Source organism: Ambystoma mexicanum, chromosome 10 (assembly GCF_040938575.1).
Source record: "Ambystoma mexicanum isolate Mex_15411 chromosome 10, UKY_AmexF1_1, whole genome shotgun sequence".
NCBI lineage: Eukaryota > Metazoa > Chordata > Amphibia > Caudata > Ambystomatidae > Ambystoma > Ambystoma mexicanum.
The window spans coordinates 1,305,628,461-1,305,655,021 of NC_090932.1; the positions used below are offsets into that span (position 1 = coordinate 1,305,628,461).

The following is a 26,561-nucleotide window of genomic DNA, read 5'->3' on the forward strand; positions in this document are numbered from 1 at the left end:
AAAGGGGTGGTAGTTGGATGGACAGGTAAGGCCCTTTTCTTGGCACTGATGGCGATCTGTATTGCCTTTGGAGCAGGCGTCAGGCCAGTTTGTCATAGGGTGAGCCTGAGGTTTCCCACTTCCGTTCTGCTGCACTGCACCTTTGTTTCAGGGCTGCAAGTTTGGAGTCATAACAGGTGTTGCGCATAGAGGCAGGTTTCAGGCGGATCCTCATGACTGGGGCAAGGATGCCAAGGGTATTGGTGATTGATGAGTGAAGATTGCTCAGAGCAGAGTCTGTGGTGGAGTCTGCGATAAGGGGGCAAAGGAGGATGAAGGTAGAAACAAAGGCAGCAGCTGACACTCGTTTCATCGGGCGAAGGTTCGAGAACGAGTTTAGCAGGGCTTTTGTGGCTGTGGTAGGAGGGCTGAAGGGATCCAGGTGGGAGGAGAGAAGAGCATGGTCTGACCAGGAGAGAGGGGTGACCAGAGGGGGAGCGAGCAAGAGGTTGGAATGGATGATGGCTTCCAGGATGTGTCCAGTTGAGTGGGTCAGACCGGAAGGGAGAGGGGAGGGGGGGGAGGAGGGGGGGAGAAGAGCGTGTCCAATTGGATGTTGAAGTCACCCAAGAGGAGGAGGTTGGAAGTGGATGAAAGTAAGGAGTTGCCGAAATCAGCCCACTCAGAGAGGAACAGGGTGGTAGCACCTGGAGGCAGGTAGATGGTAGCAATGGCCAAGTGGATGAGGGAGAGATGACCAACTTGCAGATCAGGCTCTTGAAGGAAGTATAGAGTTGGGTGGGTACGATGGAAGAAGGAACCCACTCCGGATAGATTAAGGCAACCCCACCGCTAGCATAGTGAGGTTGAGGCCTGGAAATTAGCTTGAAGCTGACAGGGAGGAGGGAGTCAAAAGCAGTGACTGAGCTGGCATTGAACCAAGTCTCGGTGAGAGCGACGAAGTCGAGGTCAGTGTCTTCCAGAAGGAGGCAGATGCCAGCAGGGTGTTTGTTGGCAGAGCGGGTGTTAAGAGTTACCAGGTGGAGGCGGTCTCTGCATTTGAAGGCTTTCTGCAGAGGAGTACAGGGGCGTGGTACTACGGTCAGAGGTGGAGGGACAGTGAGAGTGATGATGGGAGAGGCAGCAGAAAGAAAGAAGTAAATTAGGGAAGGCAGGATCCGGTCAAAGAGAACGAGGTTGGTTTGAGGACACAGAGCCAGGATAGTGCCAGTGTGGTAGACATCAACGATGCAGCTTGAGGATGAGAAGGCAGCCAAGAGGACTTCCCACTTGATCCCACCGTTAATGGGAGAGGACGTGAAAGGGGAGAGAGTAGTGATGATATGAGGAGTCCAAAGATCTGGAGAGCAGACAGAGAAGAGGATATCCGTGAAGACCTCTCTGAATGTTGCGCTGACGTAGGTGTCTGTGATGGGAAGGCCAGGGTTTGCACGCAAGATGTCTTTTTTGTGTTTTTTCATTCCGGATGTAGTGAGAGAGGGGGAATAGGAGATACAGTAGCAATTAGAGAAGATAGGAGAAATGGTGAGTGCCATTGGGGTGACGGAAGGAGGTTGAAAGGAGAGAGATGACTGCACTGCACAGTTCTGACCTAAACTCACCGGTGGCCTGGCAGCACAATGCAATGCAAATTAGGATGTAAATACACACAGATAAATTCGATTTTTAATGAAAGGCCACAAATGCAATGCAAATGAGAGTGCAGGATGTAAATACACACAGCTAAAATCAACTTTCTATGAAAGGCCACACACGCAATGCAAATTAGGGTGCAGGATGTAAATGCACACAGCTAAAATTCAATTTTCAATGAAAAGCCACAAATGCAGAGAAGTTAGGGTGCAGGATGTAAATAGACACAGCTAAAATCAACTTTCAATGAAAGGACACAAATGCGATGCAACATAGGGCGCAGGATGTAAATACACACAGCTAAAATCAACTTTCAATGAAAGGCCACACACGCAATGCAAATTAGGGTGCAGGATGTAAATGCACACAGCTAAAATTCAATTTGCAATGAAAAGCCACAAATGCAGAGAAGTTAGGGTGCAGGATGTAAATAGACACAGCTAAAATCAACTTTCAATGAAAGGCCACAGATGCAATGCAAATTAGGGTGCAGGATGTAAATACACACAGCTAAAATCAACTTTCAATGAAAGGCCACAAATGCAATGCAAATTAGGGTGCAGTATGTAAAAACACACAGCTAAATTCGATTTTGTGCAGAGGGCAGAGAGAGAGAGAACAGAAAGGTGAAGAGGATGAGCAAAGTGAGGTATGCAAAGATATAGATCAGGCTGCTAGTGGAGGAGGCACAGGTATAGATCAACTACCACTCACTGGAGACTCAATAGTTCGTAGGGGTTCAGGCCCAAGTCCATGCGAGAGCGGGCTGTGCCCAGCAGGCTGCAGCATAGTTTCTGGTAGGGGCGGGACGCGTGGGGGCCCTCCCAGGCTCAGATAGGGCCTTAGCTGCGGGCCTTGACTAGAGAGGCCGACTTCCGCCTTCCGATGCCTCCGATTGGCTAAAGGCAGAGAGGCAGCCAATCAAGAAGGGGCAGCAGGCTGGCAATGGGTGGTGGCTCCTAACCCCAGGAAGGGTCGGCCATCCTAGAGTGTGACTGGCCCGGCAGTGATGAATAGCCAAATGGCCACAGCCAGGGGTGTAGCTCAAAAATGATGCGGCCCCACAAGTGAGCTTGTAGATGTCCATGAGTAGCGCTTCTTCAAAACAATTGAGCATGACATGCGCTCGCCGAAAATATTTGCAAATACAATGCAGCAGTAATTGGCCCACCAGGGGCTACTTTAGAAGCAAGATGTGCAGTGTACAAATGGCTTTTTTGTACCATTTTCAGAAACAACCGGAAATGCAGCTCCTCCCAGATGAAACACTAAGGCAGATGTTTTGCCACATTAATATGTTGGTGGACAAATGATTGGGAAGAAAGTCCCTACCAGAAGTGAAAAACACTTTTGTCTTGGAGCAATTCATCACTTCCCTTCCCCCCCCCTTGCAGTATCGGGTCAGCCAGATCTATTAGCTGGGCATGGAGCTAGCCATCCAGAAAGCTATGGATAGGGGCTGCGGGAACAGTGGAGGAGGTCCAGAAAACCTGAGATACCGCCCAGGAAAGTAAGCCAGTTGTACCAAGCTGGCGGGAAATAGCACAGGGCCAGAGAATTCTGATGCTGCCCCAAAACAGCTTGGAGGGGATGAAGAGATCTAAAATGAGTAGGGAGGTGAAAAAGCCAGTGATTACATTAACTACATTAACACCCGTGGTAGCCACCAGCAAAGCTGCCATAGAAACAAGGCTAAGCCCACCTGCTACGCTAGAATGTTCTATTAAATGGAGTTATGACTGTGGGGAACCTATACACATGACTCACCCAAGTCCTACTCTATCTCCTCTGGAACCGATGGCACAAGTTGTTGTGTTCCTGAGGAGGTGGTGAGGCCGAGACCAGCTTGGTTGCTAATGCTGGAAAATCATTAGGATGAGGGAACAGAAATGTTTTCCCAAGCACACCCTGGTTGGGCCTACCAATTGTCAATCAAAATCAGAGGTGAAGAGCTAATGGCAATGTTGCATTCTGGGAGTTGTCATTCGGTCATCTAAGTATACATGGAATTCCTCGAAGATGTAAACCCATATAGACTTTTACTGATCATCTGTGTGCACGGAGAATGTGACTCCTATCCAAAGGCCTGGGTAACATTTCAAATAAGAAGAGAGACTTGCGCTGCTGAGTTGGCTGTCATGTTCAGGTTACCGTAGAAAGTGATCTTTCAGGGCAGACCTCACACAATTTGACCAATGGTTTAGAGTGGCAGAAACCAAGTCGTTTAGAGGTTCCTGGTAGAAGATGGCTGGTTGGTTTGGTGAACCCTCTTCGGTTTTGGAGTGGCTCCAAAACTTTGTAGAACAGAACACCTTGCGCCCTGACCCACTTGAATAAGCTTATTTCATCCAAATAAGCGTATTCTTTAGAAGAGGGGGAGATAAATGACCAGTCCCCTGCCTAATCTTGGATGGTGGTCGAAAGGTCAGTATGATGCTACCAGCTACAGCATCCTGGGCTCGGAGGAAGTATACGAGGGACCCCAAGACCACTCGATTGATAGTCCCCAACATTAGGCAGGGGACTTTGTGGTTGAGATTGAGGTTGATGTAGGAGTGGTCCTATGTTCCCCCCATGACAATGCCACAACTGCAATGTTGGGATACAGTTTTATAGCCTGTTGGTGGTGATTGGTTGAGCGGGAAATAGTCCATATGTTGAATCTGTTAACACTTTGGGAATGGGTAAGGTGCACTGTCAGGTTTTCAGGTTGTCAGCCCGCCCCCTGCTGGTTCCTTACAGACCGCCTTTTCAAAATCAGAGCTTGGGACAAAGAAACCACATTCTGGCCATTTCCCCCAGGCAACAGTGTCATTGGTAGCTTGCGGTTGGGGTAACTTTGGCTATTCTCGGCCAAAAATGTTGAAATGTTTGACACCAGTTGGGGCAAGCGACTGTAGGTGAGGTTATGGTGGGTCCAGGAAGGTTCTACTGCATTGAGGGCTCATTGAGATGCAGAAATGTGTAACTACACCAGCGTCATGTTGGTCCCACACTGCAAATTATTCAGGTTCCTGATTTCGAGCCAGCGGCAAGGGAACCAAGCAGAACATATTAGAGGGAGAGTCACAGGAAGCCAGACATTAGTACACACATGGGTAAGGCACATGGAGCACGCCCCATAAAACCTAGCGAAAAGGTCTTCTGCCACAAATGTCATCCTCACCTTCCAACATATGTACTTAAAGCAACTCACAGTGAATTAACACAATTGAGGTTATTCTTAGAACAGAGAAGTCTTGACCCTCTTCTTAAAAATCAAGGGATCCTCAATATTGTGAAATTATGTAAATTGGGAATTCAACGAAGTTGTGGGCCTTAATGGAAAAGGCCCAACTATCCTTCCAGACCTTCTATGAAGGGGTAACCATAGTTACTTCACCGTGAGTGGCTTTGGTTCCCTGTCTTTGCTCTGGTGACATGTACTGTGTCGGCCTTTGCTGCAAAGTAAATGCCACAGAGCACTTCCCTGTGGTGCCCCGTCCCTCCCTGACCTGCTTCCTTGAAGGAGTCCATATCTACACCCTGCCTTTTACCCACACTACCACACTTAGCTGTGCCTGCAATTGTCATCCTGGGGATCCGTGATGCACCGCTTCTGCCTTTGCATCATGTTAACTACTCAAGATGCAAAGTTGTGTAGTAGAAATCCATGCTGCAAAGGTGGGGTGGGTAAGACAGGTCACCCTCCAGGATCCAAGTATTTGCTCCGGTGATATTTACAGTACGATCCTTTCCCATGCAGCAAATGTCACTGAACCCTTTCCCTCACTGCCCGCTACCTGCCCCCCCTACCGGACTGGCTTTACTCCCCTCCTTACTCGCACCCTTACCTGTGCCTGAAGTCACTGTTCCAGGTGTGCCGCGCTGCTTTGCATCCCCTTCTTCTTCGCAGCCTTGTGCCCCATCACCTCTTACCGCCACCCCAACCTACCTTCTTGACATGGCCCCGGAATGCCCAGCTTACCTGAGCTGCCTATGCATCGCAGTAACTACCCACGAAGCAAATGCGTTGTGGTAAAGACACACACTGCAATGGTGGCACAGGTAAGACAGATCATCCTCCATTTCACGTGGCCCCTCACCAGAAAAATTCCCAACACCTAGAAGTCCCTGGACGGTGCCTTCTAAATGTACTGACCTCAAAGCACTAGATTCAGAGAGTAGCTAGACTGCGAGCCACTTGAACATAGTGAGGGAAAGAGTAAGATCCAGAAGGCTGTGAAAGTGTAGTTGTGAGTTTATGGTTATTGCATCAAATTCCTTGCATCGACATGCATTTGCATCACATTTTTTCCATCTAAAAAATTTGCATCGAATGCATTTTTTTTTCTTTTTGTTTTTTTTTTTGGGGGAGGCAACGTCTGTTTTTTCCCCTTTATAATGCACCTAAACAAAAATGATTAACCCTTTACCCCCCAAAAATATGCTTTCGATGGACATTTTTTAGATGGAACATTTTCGATGGAATGGCATTAGATGCAATGACCAGATACTGTGTTTTGAGCATAGGTGAAGTCAGTTGGTGACAAAACCTACCAAATCCAAGTTTGAAGTTTTTTATGGCACTCTCAAAATCCCTTTCTTCATATGTAGGTTACATCCAATCTGACTCATTGACATTTTCTCAGAAAGCAACTATCTGGTCTTTCTGGGTATTTACTATTCCAAAGCAGGGAATATCACTGCATGAATATATTTTGAAAGACAAATTAGAAAAATTAAGGATAGCCACTGATTGACCATCCAACTGAAGGGCCTTGGTGAGTTGGTGACCTCCAAAGCAAGATGGTCCTGACCGTAGATTTCGAGCAGTCACCCTAGATGTAGAAACCAGCAGCTGACCACAGATGGCCAGCAGGAGTATACAAGACTGCTACCACAGCTGAGATCGTTTTGTTTGCTCTGTATCTTCATGGGATGTTATGTCCCCTTTATCCTGTTTCTTGCTTAGTATTTACATTTGATTGATTACTGTCTGCTATGTGTATACTTTTGTGTGTGCTCTTATGTGCTGTCGTTTCCCATTAACCATATGTCCCAGTGTCCTTCTCACACCTTTAAGGTTTGCTTCTTCTGTGTATTTCCCCTCCTCTGTTTCATGACCCGCTGTTCCCCTCTCCCACAGTCCTGCGAATGTAAATGCTGCTGTAACTTAGTGTGAGTGTTCACTCTTGACCTTCTTCCAGCTTCTTTGCCTGCTAAACTTTTGCGTCAATGGAGTCCTGGAGAAGGATATGCAGCAAGTCCTGGCTCAGAAGATTGGCAGTGAAGAGTTACCCATGATGCACTGGGCAGAGGTGCGCAGGGCTGTCAAATCTCTCCTCCGATTTGGGCGCAATGCTAGAGGAATGGACACTCTCGCCTTCTTCCATTCCTCTGTCTCTGAGGTAATTATAACTTGGCGCAGCGTTTCCCAGATATGTGACATATCCTTTGTGTACAGACCAAGTGGAAGATCTTTGAGGACAAAGGCATGGGGAGAGCACCAGTCATAAAAACAGCAAATATGCAATGGGAAAGCCAAGCGGGAGGTGCACTGGGCAAGCATAAAGCATTCTTAGCCTCAGCCTGCGTCACATATAGATAGAAAATTGAATGTTAGCATGTGCCACACTTAGATGGAATTCTTAGCCTCAGCCTACGCCGCATCTAGATAGAAATTTGAATTTTAACATGTGCCACACTTAGATGGAATTCTTAGCCTCAGCCTGCGTCCAATCTAGATAGAAATTTGAATGTTAACATGTGCCACACTTAGATGGAATTCTTAACCTAAGCCTACGTCGCATCTAGATAGAATTGTGAATGTTAGCATATGCCACACCTAGATGGAACTTGAATGTTAGCATGTGCCACACTTAGATGGAATTCTTAACCTAAGCCTACGCCACATCTAGATAGAAATTTGAGTTTTAGCATGTGCCACATTTAGATGGAATTCTTAGCCTCAGCCTGCGTCACATAGAGATAGAAAATTGAAAGTTGGCATGCTCCACACTTAGATGGAATTCTTAACTTTAGCCTACATCGCATCTAGATAGAAATTTGAATGTTAGCATGTGCCACACTTAGATGGAATTCTTAACTTTAGCCTACGTCGCATCTAGATAGAAACTGAATGTTAGCATGCGTCACACTTAGTCAGAATTCCTAGCTTTGGCCTGTCTCGCATCTAGATAGAATTGTGAATGTTAGCATGTGCCACACCTAGATGGAACTTGAATGTTAGCATGTGCCACACTTAGATGGAATTCTTAACTTTAGCCTACATCGCATCTAGGTAGAAATTTGAATGTTAGCATGTGCCACACTTAGATGGAATTCTTAACTTTAGCCTACGTCGCATCTAGATAGAAACTGAATGTTAGCATGCGTCACACTTAGTCAGAATTCCTAGCTTTGGCCTGCCTCGCATCTAGATAGAATTGTGAATGTTGGCATGTGCCACACCTAGAATTAAGAACATTATCTTGCCCCACATCTAGATAATTATTGGGAAGGTTAGCGAGTGCCACACTTGGACGGAATATGTAGCTTAGCAAGTACTACACTTAGACAGAACTGTGAATGTTAGCATGTTAAATGTCATATAACCCACTAACCAATATAAGCTCAAACTCTCTGCATACGTATCGCTCTCCAAAAACTCACACAACCATCTCTCGCACAACAAGCCGCACGCACTTCACCACACTGCAACAACACATAAGCCACACCTACAGCACACGCGGACTGACTCCGATACTCGCACCAAAGCTCAGCACCCGGTGTCTACCGAGATGAAGCCGCCAACAGTACACCACTCCTCCCACTATCCTACTCCCTCTTCACCTTACTAACCCATCCCACCTTCTCGTTTGCAGATCCACCAGAGCGCCTGGGGACCAATTCCGTTGGTGACGGTGCGCTATATAAGTACCTTTAACATAACATAACATAACATAAAGAGAGAAGGCAAACAGAACGCTTGGGGAGACAACAGGGATATGGAAAGAGCAAATGCAGCACTGTACCAGGCCTGCAGGGGGTGCAAAGTGTGCAGGAATACCAGATCGCCGTGGCAACAACAACGTATTAACTGGCAGCATGCACAATAAGAAGCGTGCAAGATTGAAACCAGGTAGCACGACACATACTGTAAATCATTAGTTATGGCTGTTCTTTTTTGATATCATGTGATTTAAACAAAGTGTCAATGGTAGCGGAAGTGGCATCGTTCATCCAATGGTGTCCCATGACATGTGATTGGAAGTGGCATCACTGAAGTACAGCAATAAATCCTGCCAGACACATACATTCATAACATAACTCCTTTCTAAAGTAGCCAACCATATATTAACTAGTGCATTGGGTTGAGACCCAGCAGAGCCATCATAGGTCAGGGGCACTGCCCCCATATGCCAGCGTGGTATCATATGGATAAGTACTGCCGTTGTATGGCAATGCCTCACGCCTTAGTTATATAGTCAATAGTTATATCATCAAGCATTACCCAGTCTCCCAGGTATTCTCATAATATGCCAAGTCGGGTTCCCGTAGACGGGTGCAGCCTGACTTGCACCACACGCCTCTGTTAACTAAGGAGCTGTGCCCCAGTGTCAGCAGCTAGATGAGGTTTGTGTGTGCAGTGTTTCTCAGCCAATAATGGTGCTACAAAGTTAACATAAGTCACACACCTTCAGTCTTAATAAACATAATACCATTCTTTTGTAGTGCTTCATGGAAGACTACTACCAATTCTAAGCACTGAAATAACAGATGCCGTTAGCATCCAAAATGTTTCCGATGTTATAGAATGAAAGTATAGTGAAAGGTTCCTTGGCACTTTACTGCAGAACAAGAGGGAAGGAAAACAGTGTGTCAAGATGTAAATATCACGGAAGGTTTTAATGGCTCACTTGGAAAGGCAGGCCGGCAGGAGAGAGTCACTGGAAAAGGAAGAGAATTCCGCGGACAATGGGTCGGGACAGAAAAAGAGGATCCACCAAGCGTGTCCCTCCAAAATCTAGAAACCTTCAACAAAGCTAAGAGATGGCTCTAATCTAAAAGCTCCAGGGGGACAATAGTGCAAAAGCTTGGGTGCTAATAGAGGGGGCCATTACTGTAACAGCACCGGCAGGCCCTGCACAAGACCTTGAACTGGTTCTTGCTTGGAAACGAGCAGTGACTGATGCTGGAAAAGCGGGAGGGTCCAGTCAGAATGTGAGCAGCCGCATTTAGAACCATCTGTAATCGCCCTGTGTGATGATTGGGTCAGCCCTGGTAGAGGCTGTTGCAGTAGTCCACGCGAGTTCATAGTAGGGGAAGGGCTAAGGCTCCATCGTGTGACTGCACCTTGTGCTCATATGTCTGGGGCAGGCACTTAACTCACTGAACTATCCCACCAATTGGTGTGGGAAGCTGAATGATTTCCTCAAAGCATGGTTTTATATGTAGACTTGTTCTTTAAGTGTAAGAATTTGTAATAATTTGTATTGACCATTTCTTATTGTACGCTCTCAAAAATGATACTGATCTTTCTTTTCAAGAATAGGTACACTTACTAAATTAATATTTAATAGGAATACATGGCAGACATATCAAGCTACCCATGTGAAGTGTGCAAAGTTCATACATTTTTTTTCTAAAATATAAATGCACAGCTATAAGGCATAGAAAGTAAAAAATAAAACGGGCTTGTGATAACAGCAAATTCCTTTGTGGATACAGTTTAAATCAATGATGAACTGATTTGCGGCATGTAAAAACTATATTAGACCCTGATAACAGCAGATCAAGTTTATTTTCCTGTGTATATCTCTTTATTTAAGGAAAACCCCATTATCTAGGGCGCTGTACGCCTGCTCCCGATGATTGCTTTGTTCGTTTTTCATGTTGGTCCCCTCTGCTCCACACCATACACTATGATGATTTGGTTCAGAGGGATTGCTCCCCAGTTTTGCTATCATGTATTCCATGGGCCTGCCACCCTCAGCTCTCCAGATGTTTTGGACTACAACTCACAGTATTCCCCACCATTGACTATACTGGCTAGGGATGATGGGGTGTGTAGTCCAGAATATATTGTGATTGAAAGGTGGCAGACCCTTGCCCTATCCCTACTGTTTAGGGCTAGGTTTCTCAGGAGTTTCATTAGCGTAATCCCATTTCCCATTAGTAACCCAAGTTGATCACTGGTGTGACCCTGCTACCTACTGTTTTACGAATTACTTATACCTGATTGAGGCCCAGCCATGTGATTCAATTGCATCTTATTAGCAACTCCCGGGTGTTGTAAGAGGTGAGAGGTGACGAAGAAGGAGTGGCAGGAGAAGGAAGGAGGTTTATAAGACCGGGCAGGCGCCGGTCGAGAAGGAGAAGAGTAGGTTGAGAACCGTGGGCCATGATAGTATCGTTGTGATAGATATTAATGATACACCTAAAGGATGACAAGTATGCCAGGAGTAAATCCCACCTAGTTCCACCATTAATGGGTGAGGAGGAGCATGGGGAGAAAGTGGCGACAAGGTTGGAGGGTACATAGGTCAGGAGAGGGTACCCGGAAGATGATGTCCATAATAGTCTGCCTGGAAATGGGGTTGACGTAGGTGTCAGCAATGGGTAGGCCTTGATAGAGTCCAGGAGAGCTTTTTCCAGCTTTCTTCTTCCAGACTTCGTCAGAGAGGTAGGATAGGTGATAGAATAGCAGTTGGAATAGATAGGAGAGATAGAGAGTGCCATGGGCGTAGTGGAGAGGAGAGAGAGATAAACAGGAGAGCTGCACAATGCACAGAGAACTCACCAAGCGGCCTAGCAGCCAGGCAGGTACATTGGAGGCGGTGTGCCATGGAAGACCATCGGTGCATAGATCCTAAATTCGAATTTCCAAAAAAGCATGAAATGCCACACAAAATGGAGGATGCACAGATTTTAAAAGCACACCTAAGTTCGAATTTCCTTAAAAGCACAAACAGCGCAAAATGTAGGATGAACAGATTTAAAAGCAAACCTTAATTCGGATTTCCCAAAAAGCACAAAATACAGCACAACATGGAGGATGCACAGATTTAAAAGCACACCTGGTACACCTTTTTAAGTACACTAGAGTGCACAAGTTTTTTTTTTTAAAACACGACTTATTTGAGCACTAGAAGGCAGCAGAACAGTTAGAGGAGCAAAGCGGCATACATCCAGATGCGAATCTCCTAGGATAAATTGCTAATGCAAGGCCAGGCTCATAGTTAGGAGGGAAGATAATAACATACTTGGAGAAAAGGCAGTAGATTCATGGCTGGGACTACAAACAGAAATAGCAGAATATCTGCATCAGCAGAGAGGAAATTTAAAGGGCAATGCGGCATAAGGGTGAGTTTTTGTATAAACCCTTGGCGAGGGTGAAGAGCCAAATGAACAACATAGTGGGCTAAACATTGTGAAATTAGTAAAGGGAAGAAAGAAAGTCTGCATTGCATTCGTTGGCATGCTGGCGATCATGGAAGCGGATCAGAAGTATGAGGGAGATTAAAAGTCTCTTTTATCCCGAGGCAGATCAGGAGATGTGGAGGCCAAGAGAATGTGGTGGCAACAAGAGGAGGGAGCAGCCCACGATGCAGGATGTTGAGGGCTTACCGGTGGATGCAGGGCAGGCTGCGGCAAGATGACAAGTCTGTGTAGTGGCAGGCGGCGGGGGCCCTTGCAGCCCTCTGTTATAGAGTTAATATGGCAATGTGTGTGGAATGTAGATTATAGAATTATCACCATGCGTATGGTGATTCCAGAAGAGGTTTTGCTGAAGGAGTCTGCCGCAGTGTACGATTCGGGGGCTCTCTATCAATAAATTATATAAAGGCTCATAACGTGTCATGGCAATTTACTACACCCTCCCAGGCAGGGACAAGACTAGACGGGGCAGAGCCACGGCCCTATGAGGCAGGCTCCCTGGTTGATCTGCAAGTAGCAAGGCCTGCCCAAACCAGGCCCCGTGAAGCAGGACCCTGGAGGCAACAGAGATAAGGAAGTGACTTCAAAGAAGAGGCAGCAGTCATTATTAAATTGAGCAGGCCTCTGTGTGGGCCAATGCAGGGCAATGGCCACAAAGGAGAGGGAGGCCTCGTGGGATGCAAGGAGGAACCGAGGTGCACCACAGGCCCATGTGGCCTATCCCCACAAATGTAGTGCAGCGATTTTTCTCTTTTTAAAAAATAAATTTAAAGGTGAAATTCAAGTTAAAAAGGCAGTCGAGGTCAGCCAGGTGCAGGCAAACACACAGTTACCATGGCCAGATGGAATGTGGCCTTGTGGCTGTAGAAGTCGATAAAATGGTGTTACTGGCAGCTCCGACAATCTTTAGCCTGCAGTGAAAGCCAGACAGGGAGACCCTGGGCCTTATGAGGAGGGCCTTGTTTGGGGGGGCGGCTGAGCCTGCCAGCTCCCTGGTTGGTTTGCAAGTAGCAAGGCCTGCCCAATCAGGCTCTGTGAAGCGGGTGCCTGGAAGCAACAGAGATGTTGGGCAAATTCTTGAAATAGAAAGGGCTCATCAAACCGTGGCTTTAAAGCTTGCTGATGGTTAATCAGTGGTCGAAGTGTACGAAAAGAAGTAGCAGAACCATGTTCCCTACTGGCCTGCACCGCTCCCCATCGCCGCGCCCGCTCCCCTGCTCAATAAAAAAAATAAAAAACACATGTGCCTGCTCTTTAAGGAAACGTCCTGGTCAGTGCACTGAAAATGCAAGTTTCAACATCTTCCTACACTTTTATTTTAAAACGAAACCGTTCCGGAAGGGTTTCTTTTTAAAATAAAAGTCTAGGAACAGTAAAACATAATTAAAAGAAGTAGAGGGGCACCGCTCACGCCCACTTCGACCACTGTGGTTAATGCACACAATCCTTTATTATTCGATTCATGGGATTTTATTGGGAAGGAGATGCTGCTTGAAAAGGCAAGAAACTTAACAGGTCACCTGGGAAGAGGCAACATGCCAATATCACATTGGTTGATATCATTGGCAAACTTCTAGTATATAAGGGAAGAAGAAACTGTGTGGCTTGTATGAGGCAGGCAAGGGATAACAGCTTGAAGTACTTCATGGTATACCCTGCCATTTTGAAGGTGGGAGTGGATGGTTTGACACATACATTCACTTTCCATGAAAAAGTTGAATTATTCCTGAAGGACTTTGAACAACTGGAGTAATCATCCATACTTGCAGTGTTCTTACAGGCTGCTTAGTATCTTATGTGCCTGGAGTATGTGTGTTGTCTCTATCCCTTCATAGAAATCAAATTGCTACATTTTTGGATGCGCCCTTACTCATATGGTCCCCCTAATCTTTTTGACATTTACTGTGTTACTACGCACACTTACTTATGTTGTTTAGGGCCCTGTATGCAAATCCCTCAGCCTGGGTGGCTGTTAATGGTTTACTCTTAAAGATAATACTGCAGTGATGGGCTTCACATTAGGGTTTCCCGCTTTCACCGTATCTATTTCACCTGGCCATGAAGCTTCTGGCTGATGCAATTAACTTATGAAACCATTGCATGCTTAAATGCAAGAAATGTGCCTCCAAGGGCCTGTTATATGTAAATGATTTCCAGGTGATGCTGGCCTCTCCTGAAAGATCTGCACCAACCCTGTTCCACCTGCTTAATGCATTTGGAGGTTAGTTCTTATTTCAAAGCGAATTTGAACAAAATAGAGATGTTCTCAATGTATTGCTCTTGTCGCAGAGTGATCTTTGGTGACCTAATCATCAAGTGAGCAGCGGGAGGCTTTTCCTACCCAGGGACTAGGATCTCACAAGATGCGAAGAGTGTTCTGCATGATAAAACAAAATGAGTCCTGGGCTGTGCAGATTAGACAGCAAATGATGGAACAAGGTGCCTCTTACTCTGAGGGGTAAAATCCTCAGTAAGAATGTGATCCTCCTGCCGAGAGTGCAGTATATCTTCAGCATGGTGCTTCTTGTACTTAACAAAAGCATGAGCAAGTAAATTGAGAAGGTTTTTAGGGAGTTCCTGTGGGAGAGGAAGCATAGAAGGGCATTTCCAACATGGATGTTTCTGAAACGGGTTGCGGATGGAGGTTTTGGATTTCCTAATAATAGAAAGTACCACTTTGCATTCTGTCATCACAGCCTTCATGTGTGGTTTACTGAGAGTTGGCACAAATCGAGGGCATTTGTCCCTTCACCCCAAGGGGGAGCCCCTTCCAGTGAGGTTAGGGAGGTGAGCCCGCTCTGCAACACCCTCCCTAGGGGTCGAGACAAGTGGGACCTCACTGGGACAGACTCCCCCTTAGAGGACAAGGACTCCCATTGCCGTGAGGAACTTCCTACAGTGGCACACCTCATGGCCTGACAAGCTCCACAATACCAAAGCCCTCTGTATATCAAGGCTGGGTCGAAGAAACTCCTCAGAGATATCCTCATCTTATTGGAAATAAACATGTCCCTTTAAATCTAAATATGCAAAACACTGCGACGATTATGTTAAATACCGTACCCTGCAGAGAGACGGGGAGAGAGGGGGACACGTACCCGGCCTAGAGAGTTCCCAGTGCTGCGGAAGGTTGGAAGGAGGCCGAGTAGGCACCAGAGAGGAGAACCGCGAGTTTGAAACTCGCTCGAGAGAAGAAGCTGGAACAGCAAAGGCACAGCACAACACCAGCACCAGAGAACAACAGAGCAGGAGCCCGGTAGTAGAGGCTGACACACCAAAGCCACAGCACAGCCTTGACATGAGAGACTCCAAAGTCATGGTGCAGCCTCGACCATAGAAAGCATCAGGACTGGAACCCGATACGAGAGGCTGAGACGCCAAAGCTCTGCTGCAGCCCCAACTCGAAAACGCCACAGGGCAGTTGCCAGACACAAGAAACTGGGACACCGAAACAGGCATGAAACCCCAGTAACGCCAAATAATGTAAAGGAACACGTTCTGTGACTTGATAAGAGGTCGACAAGGAACAAGGCTGCACAGGACGTCCCTCCTCGAAAGACAAGGTAACAGGGAGTGAGGGGATAATGGGAGACCATAGAGATAATTATATCATGCAGATCACTCATCCCAGTAGAAACGATGAGCAATACATATACTTGAATCTACATTGTTGGAAAAGCGAGAAAGAGGCAAAACAACCTCAAGTCCCTGCACTTAAATTATCAGGAAGACAGAAATAGAGACACGAAGAATCTAAATGTTAAAGTGTAAAAATGATGAATAACAATACCCTGGGATAAGGGGAAGCCCATAAGGTATTTCATATCAGAAGAAGAGGATGTCGGAAGGAATGAACATTGTGAATCAGAAAATATACCAGAGAATCAAATAAATAAGTCAGCGGGACAAAGCAAGTTGCGTTCTACTTCACTCAGACAGAAAGGCCACCTAAAGAATAGTATCCTTCTAGGATACGCCAGAAGTAATAATAAAGAATATGTATCTTGGAAAAGAAGCCCCAAAAGGGGATACCAAGGAGAAAGGAAAGATACAGAACGTAACAGAAGAGTTACGGAGACCAATGAAAGAACTCACAAGAGACTTTCCGAAAATGTAATATCAATAAACAAGTCTACAGATTGGTATTAAAAATCCCTGCAAGGAGAAGGGAGTCCTTCTCCACACATATGCCTGTTTTCCTAGTGGTAGGATCAGATAGGATAATTTTGGACTACAGGTTATTTCTTTTGGACATTCACGACTGACTGACAAGCACTTTATTTAGAAAATATCAGCGATCACCCATAGAGAAAGGGTGAGATAGGCATTTTTTCTTTATTTAATACATATGAATGAATCATGTCTTCACAGAGTCTGTGTCCTTCTTCTAACTCGCCACAGCGTTGTAGAGTCTAGACTTTGATAGGTCGAGATTGAAGAAAGTAGAGTTTCCAAGATGAATGGGTTCCAGTCAATAGATAAGTGTTCCAAGCAAGCACATTCCATGAGACTCTGTGTGCATATGATCTCAGAATATACGTGTGCAGTTCAGGATATGGGACAACACGCACTTCTATGTGAGTTTAGTTCATTGTGGGGGGAATCTTGCACTTCAGATACAAAACAAAAGGCAGGAATACTTGATTGGACAACTCTATACTGTCATTTGAGACACAGCATTTCAAATACAGGTTAGTCCAGACAGATCTGCACAGACTTCAGAATCTATCTGACCTGTCTACGAGGTTGGTCACAGTATTGACTATAACATTCCATGACGCCCCACATTTGTGTAGTCCCTGCTTGGCAGATCTCTTATCAGACTTTTCAATGCATAGGACAATGGCTGGAGGGAGTCCAACAGAGATATGAAGAGGAACCTGGAACGAATATTGACATGAAGTGCTGGTCTGATGCATGTGCCAATATGAAATGTATGAACACAGACTCTGAGGCTGACCCAACAGAACGGGTTGTCACCAAGTGCAGTGTGCTCTGGTGAACATGGTATGGTGCAAGTCGAGTGCCTTGGTCATATGTTGGGCATCCTAAAAAGGGTGCAGATGAGCCTTCATATGTGTTGGGAGTGTGAGCAGCTGGGAGGCTTTTGGAAAGATGTTCTCAATCGTGTTGATTTGAATGGTGGATATGAGTTCCCCAGATTCCCACCGTCGTTGATCGTATGCGTTTTCCCTTCTGTGTTAAGTCTCCCCTATGGAAAAATGATATGGCTGTACCATGCTTTAATCTCCTAAAAGATAGGAAACTTCCATGCGATTAGTAGATTGAAGGCTTGGATTTCCTATCTGATGGCGAAAATATTTGGTACAATAGGAATGCTTCCCAGGTGACATATGACAACATATGTGCCCCCTATAAAATCTTGTACTCTGACTCTCACGCCCCTTTTTGCCATAGTCCATCTACCGAACTCCCTCGAGTCGTATGGTATTTTTGTTTTCATTACAAAGGACCACTTCATTGGTACTCCTATCTCGGCATGGAATGCAGTTTGTTATCCACAGTTCGGAGAAACCATCATGCCTTTTGTGTTGTGTTGGCCACCCTTTTCTTTTGCTGATGGTGGGTTGCAAAAATATGAAATACTTGTGGCCGAGCCACAATGTATATGTAGGTTTCACTCTGCCTTCGATACTGTACAGCGAAACATACTTTGGCACACATTGCTCAACGGGGGTATAACTTTGGGCCTTTTAAAAATAATTATATTGTTGCATTCCAACACCAGAGTTAAAGTAAGGTAATAATTATATTGTTGCATTCCAACACCAGAGTTAAAGTAAGGTGATCTTGGAACGGCAAGGCTACCGATTCCTTGCCCACTTACGTGGGCCTTAAACATGGGTGTATCCTTGCTCCAACTTTATTTAATCTATACCTTGCTGACCTGCTATGTCTGCTTAACTGTAATGAAATCTCCCCTCATAGGCTTGGCATGACACGATTGCAGTGGCCTGGCTGCGCGGAACACCTTGTCTTGCTTGACTAAACTGCCAGAGGCCTCCAGCTGCAACTCAACAAGCTTGATATGTACTCTAAAAATAATGGGCTATCTATCAATGTCAACAGAACGAAGATCGTGGTGTTCGGTCCAACACTCATTGTTCTAGGAAGACTTAAAGGTGGCAGATCGGGGCACAACCACTAGAAATTGTCTCCACTGGTGACTATTTTATTATTATTATTAGAGTTTTTATTGAGTGCAGACCTAGCTTCGAGAAGCAACAGAGTGCTTTACAAACATATATAACCATATACAACAACAGAGCACTTTACAGAGGTATACAACAGTAAAGATGCATAACTGAGCACTTTTCAGAGGTAACCACAGAACAGATATACAGCGGGGGTAGGATACAGAGGGGCACAGAGGTGGGTACAGCTGTACAGGGTGGCAGGGAGAAGTGGGGTAGAAGGCTTCTAGCGAGTCAGGTGGCGCAGGGGGCGACATGATGGGCTACATGTTGAGGAGGAGAGACTCTGTGGGTCTCGAGTTCTTTTCTGAATTGTAGGAGCGGGGGTGAGTCTGATGCTGACGGGGAGGAGGTTCCATAGTCTTGGGGCATAGGCAGAGAAGGCTTGTTTTCGGGTCCTTTCCTTTTTGCAGTGGCAGATCTCGGGTCTGCACAGGTCCTGGCTTCTCGTGGCGCCCTGTCCGCTGGAGATGCTATGTTTCTCCACGAGGTAGCTGGGTGACTTGAGTGCGACTGTCTTATAGATGATGCAGCAAGACCTGAAGGTGATTTGTGCATGCAGTGGGTGAGCCGGTGAAGGTCAATGAGGGCCAGAGTGGTGTGGTCGTATCTGCGTAGACCCTCGATGAGGCGTGTCACTATGTGTAGGTCACTTCTTTGGGGCACAAGGGAAGACGAGAGGAGGCCTTCAAGGAACGCATTGCCCCCAACCAGGTGTAATAGGACCAGTGCTAGAATGGTGGATCTGTTGCAACTGTTACCAACAAACTGTCCTGGACACCCCAGATGGACAAAATTGAGACTAAAGTATGACAAAAACCTGGTGCTATTCTCCAGTTCGCTCAGAATCACAGTGAATACTCCCCAGACTCAGTCTTACAAGTTTACAAATCAAAACATCCTTGTACTGCACAAAAGTCTGGGGCTTTAGACACATTGATACATTTAGAAACTTGAAGGGTTGTGCCTAAATGCTCTGCTAAATGTCCAATCAGCCCCCCCTGCTGAATACATACTCACTGAGCTCGGACTTACTAGCATCCTTGGTCTACGCAAACTGTGATGTAGGCTGTTAAACTCCAAACTGATGAATAGTGCTGAGAACTCTTTTACATTTCATTTCATTTCATTCGCTGGCGACACCGCTGTCAGCGGATTTGGTGGGTCTTGCTGGCAGTTGAGGGCTACAAGCGGGGTATCGACATCTCACGATTGATCCCACCGGCATCTCTTGACCACGCTTCAGGCATGACACATGTCATCTGTTCTCTGGATCATGAGCAAAGAGGGGCTGATTTAGCAACTAAAGCACTTTGCAGGGAGTATCTACTCCACCGTCACAAATGCAGCATTTATCCCGGCTACTTGCTTGACTTCCCCAATCATTTGATTGCTCTTGAATGCACACGATTTGATTTCAACCTGTTTAGCGCCCTAAAGACTATGGGGACCTGGATGGGTTTGGAACAGAACGCAAGATCATTTAGGCTCTGTGGTGTCAGGATGGTGGAGACTACTGAACGTTTTATGCTCATGAAAGTTTGGATACAGTGCGGAAGAGGACGCTAAGGGCTGTTGGTAACTGTGATGCCACAACTGGCTCATTAGGCACCTTGCGGGAAGATTATTTTAGTGGTAATGATTTTGTGTTGCATCACATGACTAAAATGTGGCATCTCATTAAAGAAATTGTAGACCTCTTAATTTTTCAAGTGAGTTGTTCATATGTTTATTCTGATTGTGTAATATTATTTTAAGAAGATCGAGTTATCATGAGATGCTTTTGTATGATACATGTGATTTTATGTTTTGGTGTATAGAAAACCTTAATTGGCTGATTTATACTAAATAAGCATTCTTTAAAAGTCTTTGAGCCTGGGCTTTTATGTGGCATAGACGAAGATATGGTTCTGCCTGGTGGGGGCACAATACGCCTACTTCCCGCACAAGCCAGGTGCTCTGCTACCAGTACAGTGGTGATTTGGCGCAGTATAAAAGCTTCATAAAATAACATAGTATTGTTTGTGTGCTCAATAAAAAAAATAAAAAAATGCTGAAGTCATAACTTGACATAACATTAAAAAGCATAATGGCATTCATGTGTATCAAATAAAACAGTAAACTGCATGATACATAACAAGTATCCTAGCTGCGCACAACCTAACCAAAGCCAATAAATCGGGTCCTGTGAGAAAAATATATAAACCTTGAAATTAACTTTGTATCTATCAAGCATTTCCATCGAAAATGTCAGGCCCGCAGGAGGAGATACAGGAGATGAAAAACAAACAAAACACCCCTTTGGGCGACACCATCCTAGTGAGGCAAACCACTAATTCAATGACGTGAGGTAGACGTCTTGTCTTGTAAGCTTCAAGCTCTTCTGTACCTTTTCCATTTTATATTTGGAAAGCGTCAGTAATACTTGCAGTCAGACCTCTGCACTTATTTGTCTTGGCTTTCCAAAGTGTCCATTTTTGTCTTATTGCTCCATAAAGGCAATGTCGGCACAGCTGCAAAATCATGGATCAAAACAAGCAGAGGAATTTTGGGCACATCATTATACAACATTATATCGCCTTCAGAAGGTATTTCATTCCAAAAATAGACATGTTTATCGCAGTCCAAAAGCATATAAATTGGGAATCTACAACATGGTAACACTCTCGGCACCAACAAATATCTTGTTACCCCAGTTTAGCAGCAGTATAGTGTGAATAATATTTTTTGTTGGGTAAATGTCAAGTGTAGTTTAGCTCACTGGAATGTAATGAGCTACAGTTGATCCCAACGCTGTTCATATATTACCTTATCCAAAGCCTGCCTTAATTTATTCAGAACTCCATTCTTCCCAATACTCTGCTTCATCATTTTCATGCATTAATATGACAAAATTGGGCAACAGATTGTTTTATTGGCAGCCCACATTTTTGTGTTCCTCTCGGAAACTGAAACTCATCATACCCATGCCCTCAAAGATCTTCTTCAGACAGTCATGTTTCTTCCCTCGAAGATCCTCTTCAGGCAATCATGTTTCTGCCCTCGAAGATCTTCTTCAGGCAATCATGTTTTTGCCCTCGAAGATCCTCTTCAGGCAGTCATGTTTCAGCCCTCAAAGATCTTCTTCAGGCTATCAAGTTTCTGCCCTCGAAGATCTTCTTCAGGCAATCATGTTTCTGCGGGGCCAGTAACCTGTATGTAAGTACTAGATCATCAAAGGGGGACCATCACGCTTCCCCTCCAAACATCTTCTATTTGTAGGATATCTGCTGATATCCAGCTTCTTAACTTCTCTGATGTCCTTGGGTAGCATTCCATCCCATCCCATCCCATCCTATTTATCTTGTTCATTTCACTGTGGACAGGGACACTTCATATGCAAATTAGCCTTGAACCTTTTCCAAAGGAACAGTACAGCCGAATATCCAGGCCAAGTCTCCTCTACCTGGGAACAAAGCATTGTCCAAAACTAGAGAAAGAGAAAGGGAGATGGGAGGCACAACAATAGACTGAATGAAAGAAAATTAATTAAACTAAAGGGTTAGTATGGAGACAGAAAGTTTCCTATTCGATGAATTGAATTGGTCAGTTTGATTTTACTTCAGGTGCAAAAGGGATAACTCCGAGGCCAGTCGAAGTCCAAAGTAGAACAAAAACAGAACACACACCGGGTATTGCCACCTGATAACCCTGTGCTGCACTCCTATTGGGACACAGTCCCAGGTATGTTAACAGCCAATAGTGAGGAGGGATCTCCCCGTGTACAGGAGGTCACAACACCACTATGGTTATGTGGGTAGCCACACTGTCTACCTACATAATGTGCGGTCTTGGTGGCTCTTGATTGCACTAGGTTAGATGGACATTATCTTTATTGATTTGTCGCAACAATAAATTAAAGAGAGTAGTAAAGTATTGTTATATGTTACACAATTGAGAAAACGAAATATACCATAGTGGTGTTGTGACCTCCTGTACACGGGGAGATCCCTCCTCACTATTGGCTGTTAACATAATAAAGCATTGTCCGACACGTTTCCCACGCCTTTCTCTTGGATATGAACAGTTTTCTTAACAGTGCTTGTATTTCCATTCTGTTACCTATAGTGCTAGCTATGCTGGCACTTTATTCCCTCCTTATATGAGAGGACTGTCACTTTTCCTGTGTTGCAATGGAGAGGGCTGGCACAAAGTGCAAGGTTTGGGGCCGTGACCTTCCCCGGGTCATTCCATTCCTCCTGCCATTTCCTCATGCACGCTGCAAAGAAACTGCGCACACAAAAACTGGACAATCAAGTTTAACATTACGGAGAGGTTTCTGTTGTTAGGAAAAAGTCTGTTAGCTCGTTTCTCTCCACACCAACTTGCTGGCCCCCTCAAGGAACGAGGGTAGTTACGTGCGGGCATGGGTAAAGAACAGATTGGATATTTGCTCTGGCCGTTTGTAAGTTTGTATATCTGCCCAAACACTTCCCTCATAGGCTTACCCACTGTAGAGGTCTTGACTGGATTCTCATCCAAGCAGCCGGAAAGACCTTGCTTCTGATGTGCCTGCCAGGTCTATCCCTTCTTGGAGGTGTTACATTGACCTATACTAATGGTAAGGTTGGAGCACCAAGTGGCTACACTTGGACCACTTTTACTCTGCCTAGCGACAACATACTGCGACTATGCAATTGTAGCTTAGCCTACGGGAGGTACCCAGTCAATTTACCGAAAATAATTCAGAGTGGTACATTTCACTGAAGACCATAATACCGAAAAACACTGAAAATATGTAATAAATATATATAGGATAGTCAGGCAAGGGGTTAAAATGGGTCGGGGTGGGGTTAAAAGGGTAGAACATCGGGTGCATTGGTGGGAGGGGGGCCCAGGGGCTTTGGGGGGGGAGGTTGCCCACCCAAATTAAAAAAAGAAAATCAGTGTTTTTCAGTATTATGGTCGCAATGAAATGTACCACTCTGAATTTTCCATCGGTAAAATCACATATAACCGGTGGGGAGACGCGGCTGCACACCTCAATATAAAGATACATATAAAATAGCTGCTGCTTATCTCCAACCTTATGGTAAGAGTAATGACTGGGGTCAAAGGGGGAAACAGCCGATACAAAATGAATTGAAAAGGGATAATACGTTCTGGTGGGAGGTGCTTGGAACCTTAGAAGCGAGTATTGGGACGAGGGAGGTGACCCTGTGAACAGGGAATTACCATCTCTAATATAGGCATTAGGTGTGCATGCGCCACCGCTGGAGTAGCGGGTGCGTCCACACCATGGGGGTGGGAGGAGCAGGGGAATGGGCTAAGGATGCTCATAGGTCACATGCCACACCACCCCTAGCAGTTTCTTCGCATGCTAGATGCCCATACCTGAGGGAGGGTAGCAGTTTGTAGGCATGTCAGATTTTCCTATGCAGTTGTCTTGAGGACTTGTGCTGATGGTTCTCTATGATATGGGGAATTTGATTATTTAGGAGTTTTATATAGCACCGCAATAATCACCTCATGTCCCTTCGAAGCACTTTTATCTTTGAAGTAGGGGAGCAAAGAGCAAACTAAATACAAAAAAAGGTTCAGCTGGTTGGCGTTGGTCTGTGCTGGTAATGGTTGATGGTGACCGCAGTCTAGGGGTCCCAGCTTGCGCCCATGCAGTGGATCTTACAATGGGGGTGGTGATTTAGGCGAGCTGCCCAGTGCTCATTTTGCATTTACTGTGGTTCGAAACCAGACAACATATATTTAGTCGTGCACCACATCCTGTAAAGGCCAGTTCTGTCAAATGCCTTCTTGAAAAGGTCTGTTTTAAGTCCTTTTCTCAATGTTAAGTAGTTTGATTTGTTTCTCAAGTCCTGATTGAGAGTGTTCCATAGTTTAGGAGCGTGCACCCATAGTTCTCTGTCCCTATATTCATTGCGCTTTAACTGTTTCTGCCCTATGGAATGTGAGTTGAAGAACCCTAGGGTTCTGTTGGGGGTGCAGCGCTGGGCTAGGTATTCCTGATATCTTGGCGCTTTGTTCTAGAATGCTGCCTGCAGTCTAGAACAATCCTGTTTAAAGTCCTAAAATTGCCTTTAAACTGGATCCTAGTGGATACTGGGAGCCATTTAAGTGCTACATGGTTGGCTTGACATGGTCTCTGTTCAATTTTAAAGTTTGTCTTAATGCTTGATTCTGCATTCTTTGCAATCTTTCCATTTTCATTTGGATAGCGGAAAAAAAACTAATTTCAGCAGTCGCGGCTTTCCACGACTAATGATCTGGTTAGCTCCTCCATGAATACACTTGTAAGAAAGGAATGGTTTTATGTACCAAGGAGAACTGGAAACTGGCTTATTGATCACTGAGTTGACTTGTGATTGGAAGCTGAGCTCTTGGCCAAACTTGATACCTAGATGTTTGACTTTCTGGGCAGGCTTGGAAGTTGGTCTCAGTGGTCTGCTTACTTTTGCTAAATATTCCTTATGTGTGCTGTTGGGCCAACAGTGACGGCTCTGCTGGTCACAATCCAGGCTAACTTTGATGGTACTCTGTGCTTGTTTTCTTCTCTGGTTGTTTGCTGAATGCTGGATTGCTGATACCTTCCCTTAAGGATATGGGATCTCATCTATGTGTGCCTGATGCCTTCTTGTGCCGGTTTTACCAGGGCTGGATCTGTTAATCTTCTAAAGTGTAGTTAATTGACTCTGCTTGTTTGTACTCTTGAGCTCCTTTCCTCTGAATGTGGTGTTCTCTCTTTGCTGGGATTTTGTATGCAGTTTCTCTCTCTGTGTTGTACTCTGATACCTCACCAAGATAGCACCCCACTGTTGGGGTTGGTGGGTTTGTTTGTGGCCATTGCATCTTAGCTGTACTATATACTCCAGTTCTTTCTCCTCCAGTGCTGCTCTATCTCCGTTATATTATTAAGTGAAGTGGTTTCTACCCAGTGTGGGTTCTCCTGTTTAGCTCTTCCAATGGTGGACCCTAGCACTGGTCCAGTATAAAGCATCACTGCCTAGTAACATTGTTTTTACTCTTTCACATTCAGGCTGTTACACGGAGCCTGCTGACTCAGAAATACGTTCGACAGGGATATCTCCAGAGCCTTGCCGATTACTATGAGCACAGCTGTGCAGATGACGTGACCGTAGTATCCGAGGTGCCACGGTTACTCAAAGAGGGATGCTTCCATGCCAGACTGGTGAACTTCCTGCGAAAGGACCAGAGGGCCCGGTTACTCCCAGCTGCTGTTAAATATAAGTACCTAAAGGTAAACTTCGTAACACACCTCTGCTTTGTGTGTTGGTCTCTTGAACAGAGATCTCTTGCAGTGATTTGAGTCCTGCCCTCCGGAGCAAGGCTTCCGCAGTGCGGGAGAAACCCACAGTCACGTTGGAAACCTACTCTCCTCGTCCTCCCACCCCAGAAGTCATATCATTGTGAATGCTGCCTATTCATGTAGCTCTGTTGGAGTAGATTGAGTTAGACAGGGTTTGTGCAGAATAGGTTTAGACCAGATGGTGGCATAGAGTGTTATTTGCACAGGTGCTTTGTGTAGGGTCAGCATAGTTGGTTCAGTGTTGATCTGATGTGTGCGTGATGCTGGAAGAGCTGTGCCATAGAGAGCAGATAGACACACACATCTTGTGTTGTGCTAGGTATGCAGGTCTGGGTGGTTTGAGCTCTGCCCCTGCTGGATGTTACGTTGGGGTAAGGTGAATCGGACATTGTGTAGAGTATATTTTAGTGGCAGGAGGACTGTTGGAATGTATTCAGGTTAAGCAAACGTGTCTTATCTCTTTTGTATATCAGTAAATTGCATTTTCTTTGGATGGGGCAGGACATTTGTAGTGCCAGGCAAGTTTCCCGTGCTTTGCAGTTAGTTCAGGGTGAAGTAATTGTCGGGGCTGATGTGGAGTGGTCCAAAACCAGATGCGCTTCCCACTGGTGGAGGATTGGCGTTTCAAAATTGAAATACCGCAAAAAACGAGGCCCAAAACAACACATTTTTTGAACGTTTTAAAGAAATTGCGGGGGGAGACGCACACGCCCCCCCCCTTATTTATACCCTTACCCAACCCCATTTACTTTTTGTAAAAAGGTGCAAAAATCCAGCATTTCTTTTACACAAAAAATCATTGTTTTTGTCCTGGTTGTTTTTGTTTTCGTTTTTTCAGGCGGTATCGGATTGGCTTAATACATCCTTTCAACTTTTATTGTGGCGGCAACAGTTGATGCAGGTGGCCTGGCTGGGGTTGTGATTTAGAGGATTGTCACAGCTGGTACCGTTCATTGATAGATTTGGGTGGG

General features: G+C 45.4%; 1 protein-coding gene across 1 annotated transcript in view; it reads left to right on the plus strand.

Moving 5' to 3' along the window:
• LOC138492275 (nephrocystin-3-like) overlaps window positions 1-26,561 on the plus strand; it is a 60,225-nt gene that overhangs the window by 27,554 nt on the left and 6,110 nt on the right. Inside the window, exons 4-5 of the mRNA XM_069619328.1 lie at window positions 6,822-7,022; window positions 25,300-25,521. Of these exons, the coding sequence (XP_069475429.1) occupies window positions 6,822-7,022; window positions 25,300-25,521 (423 nt within the window). The remainder of the gene's footprint in view (window positions 1-6,821; window positions 7,023-25,299; window positions 25,522-26,561) is intronic.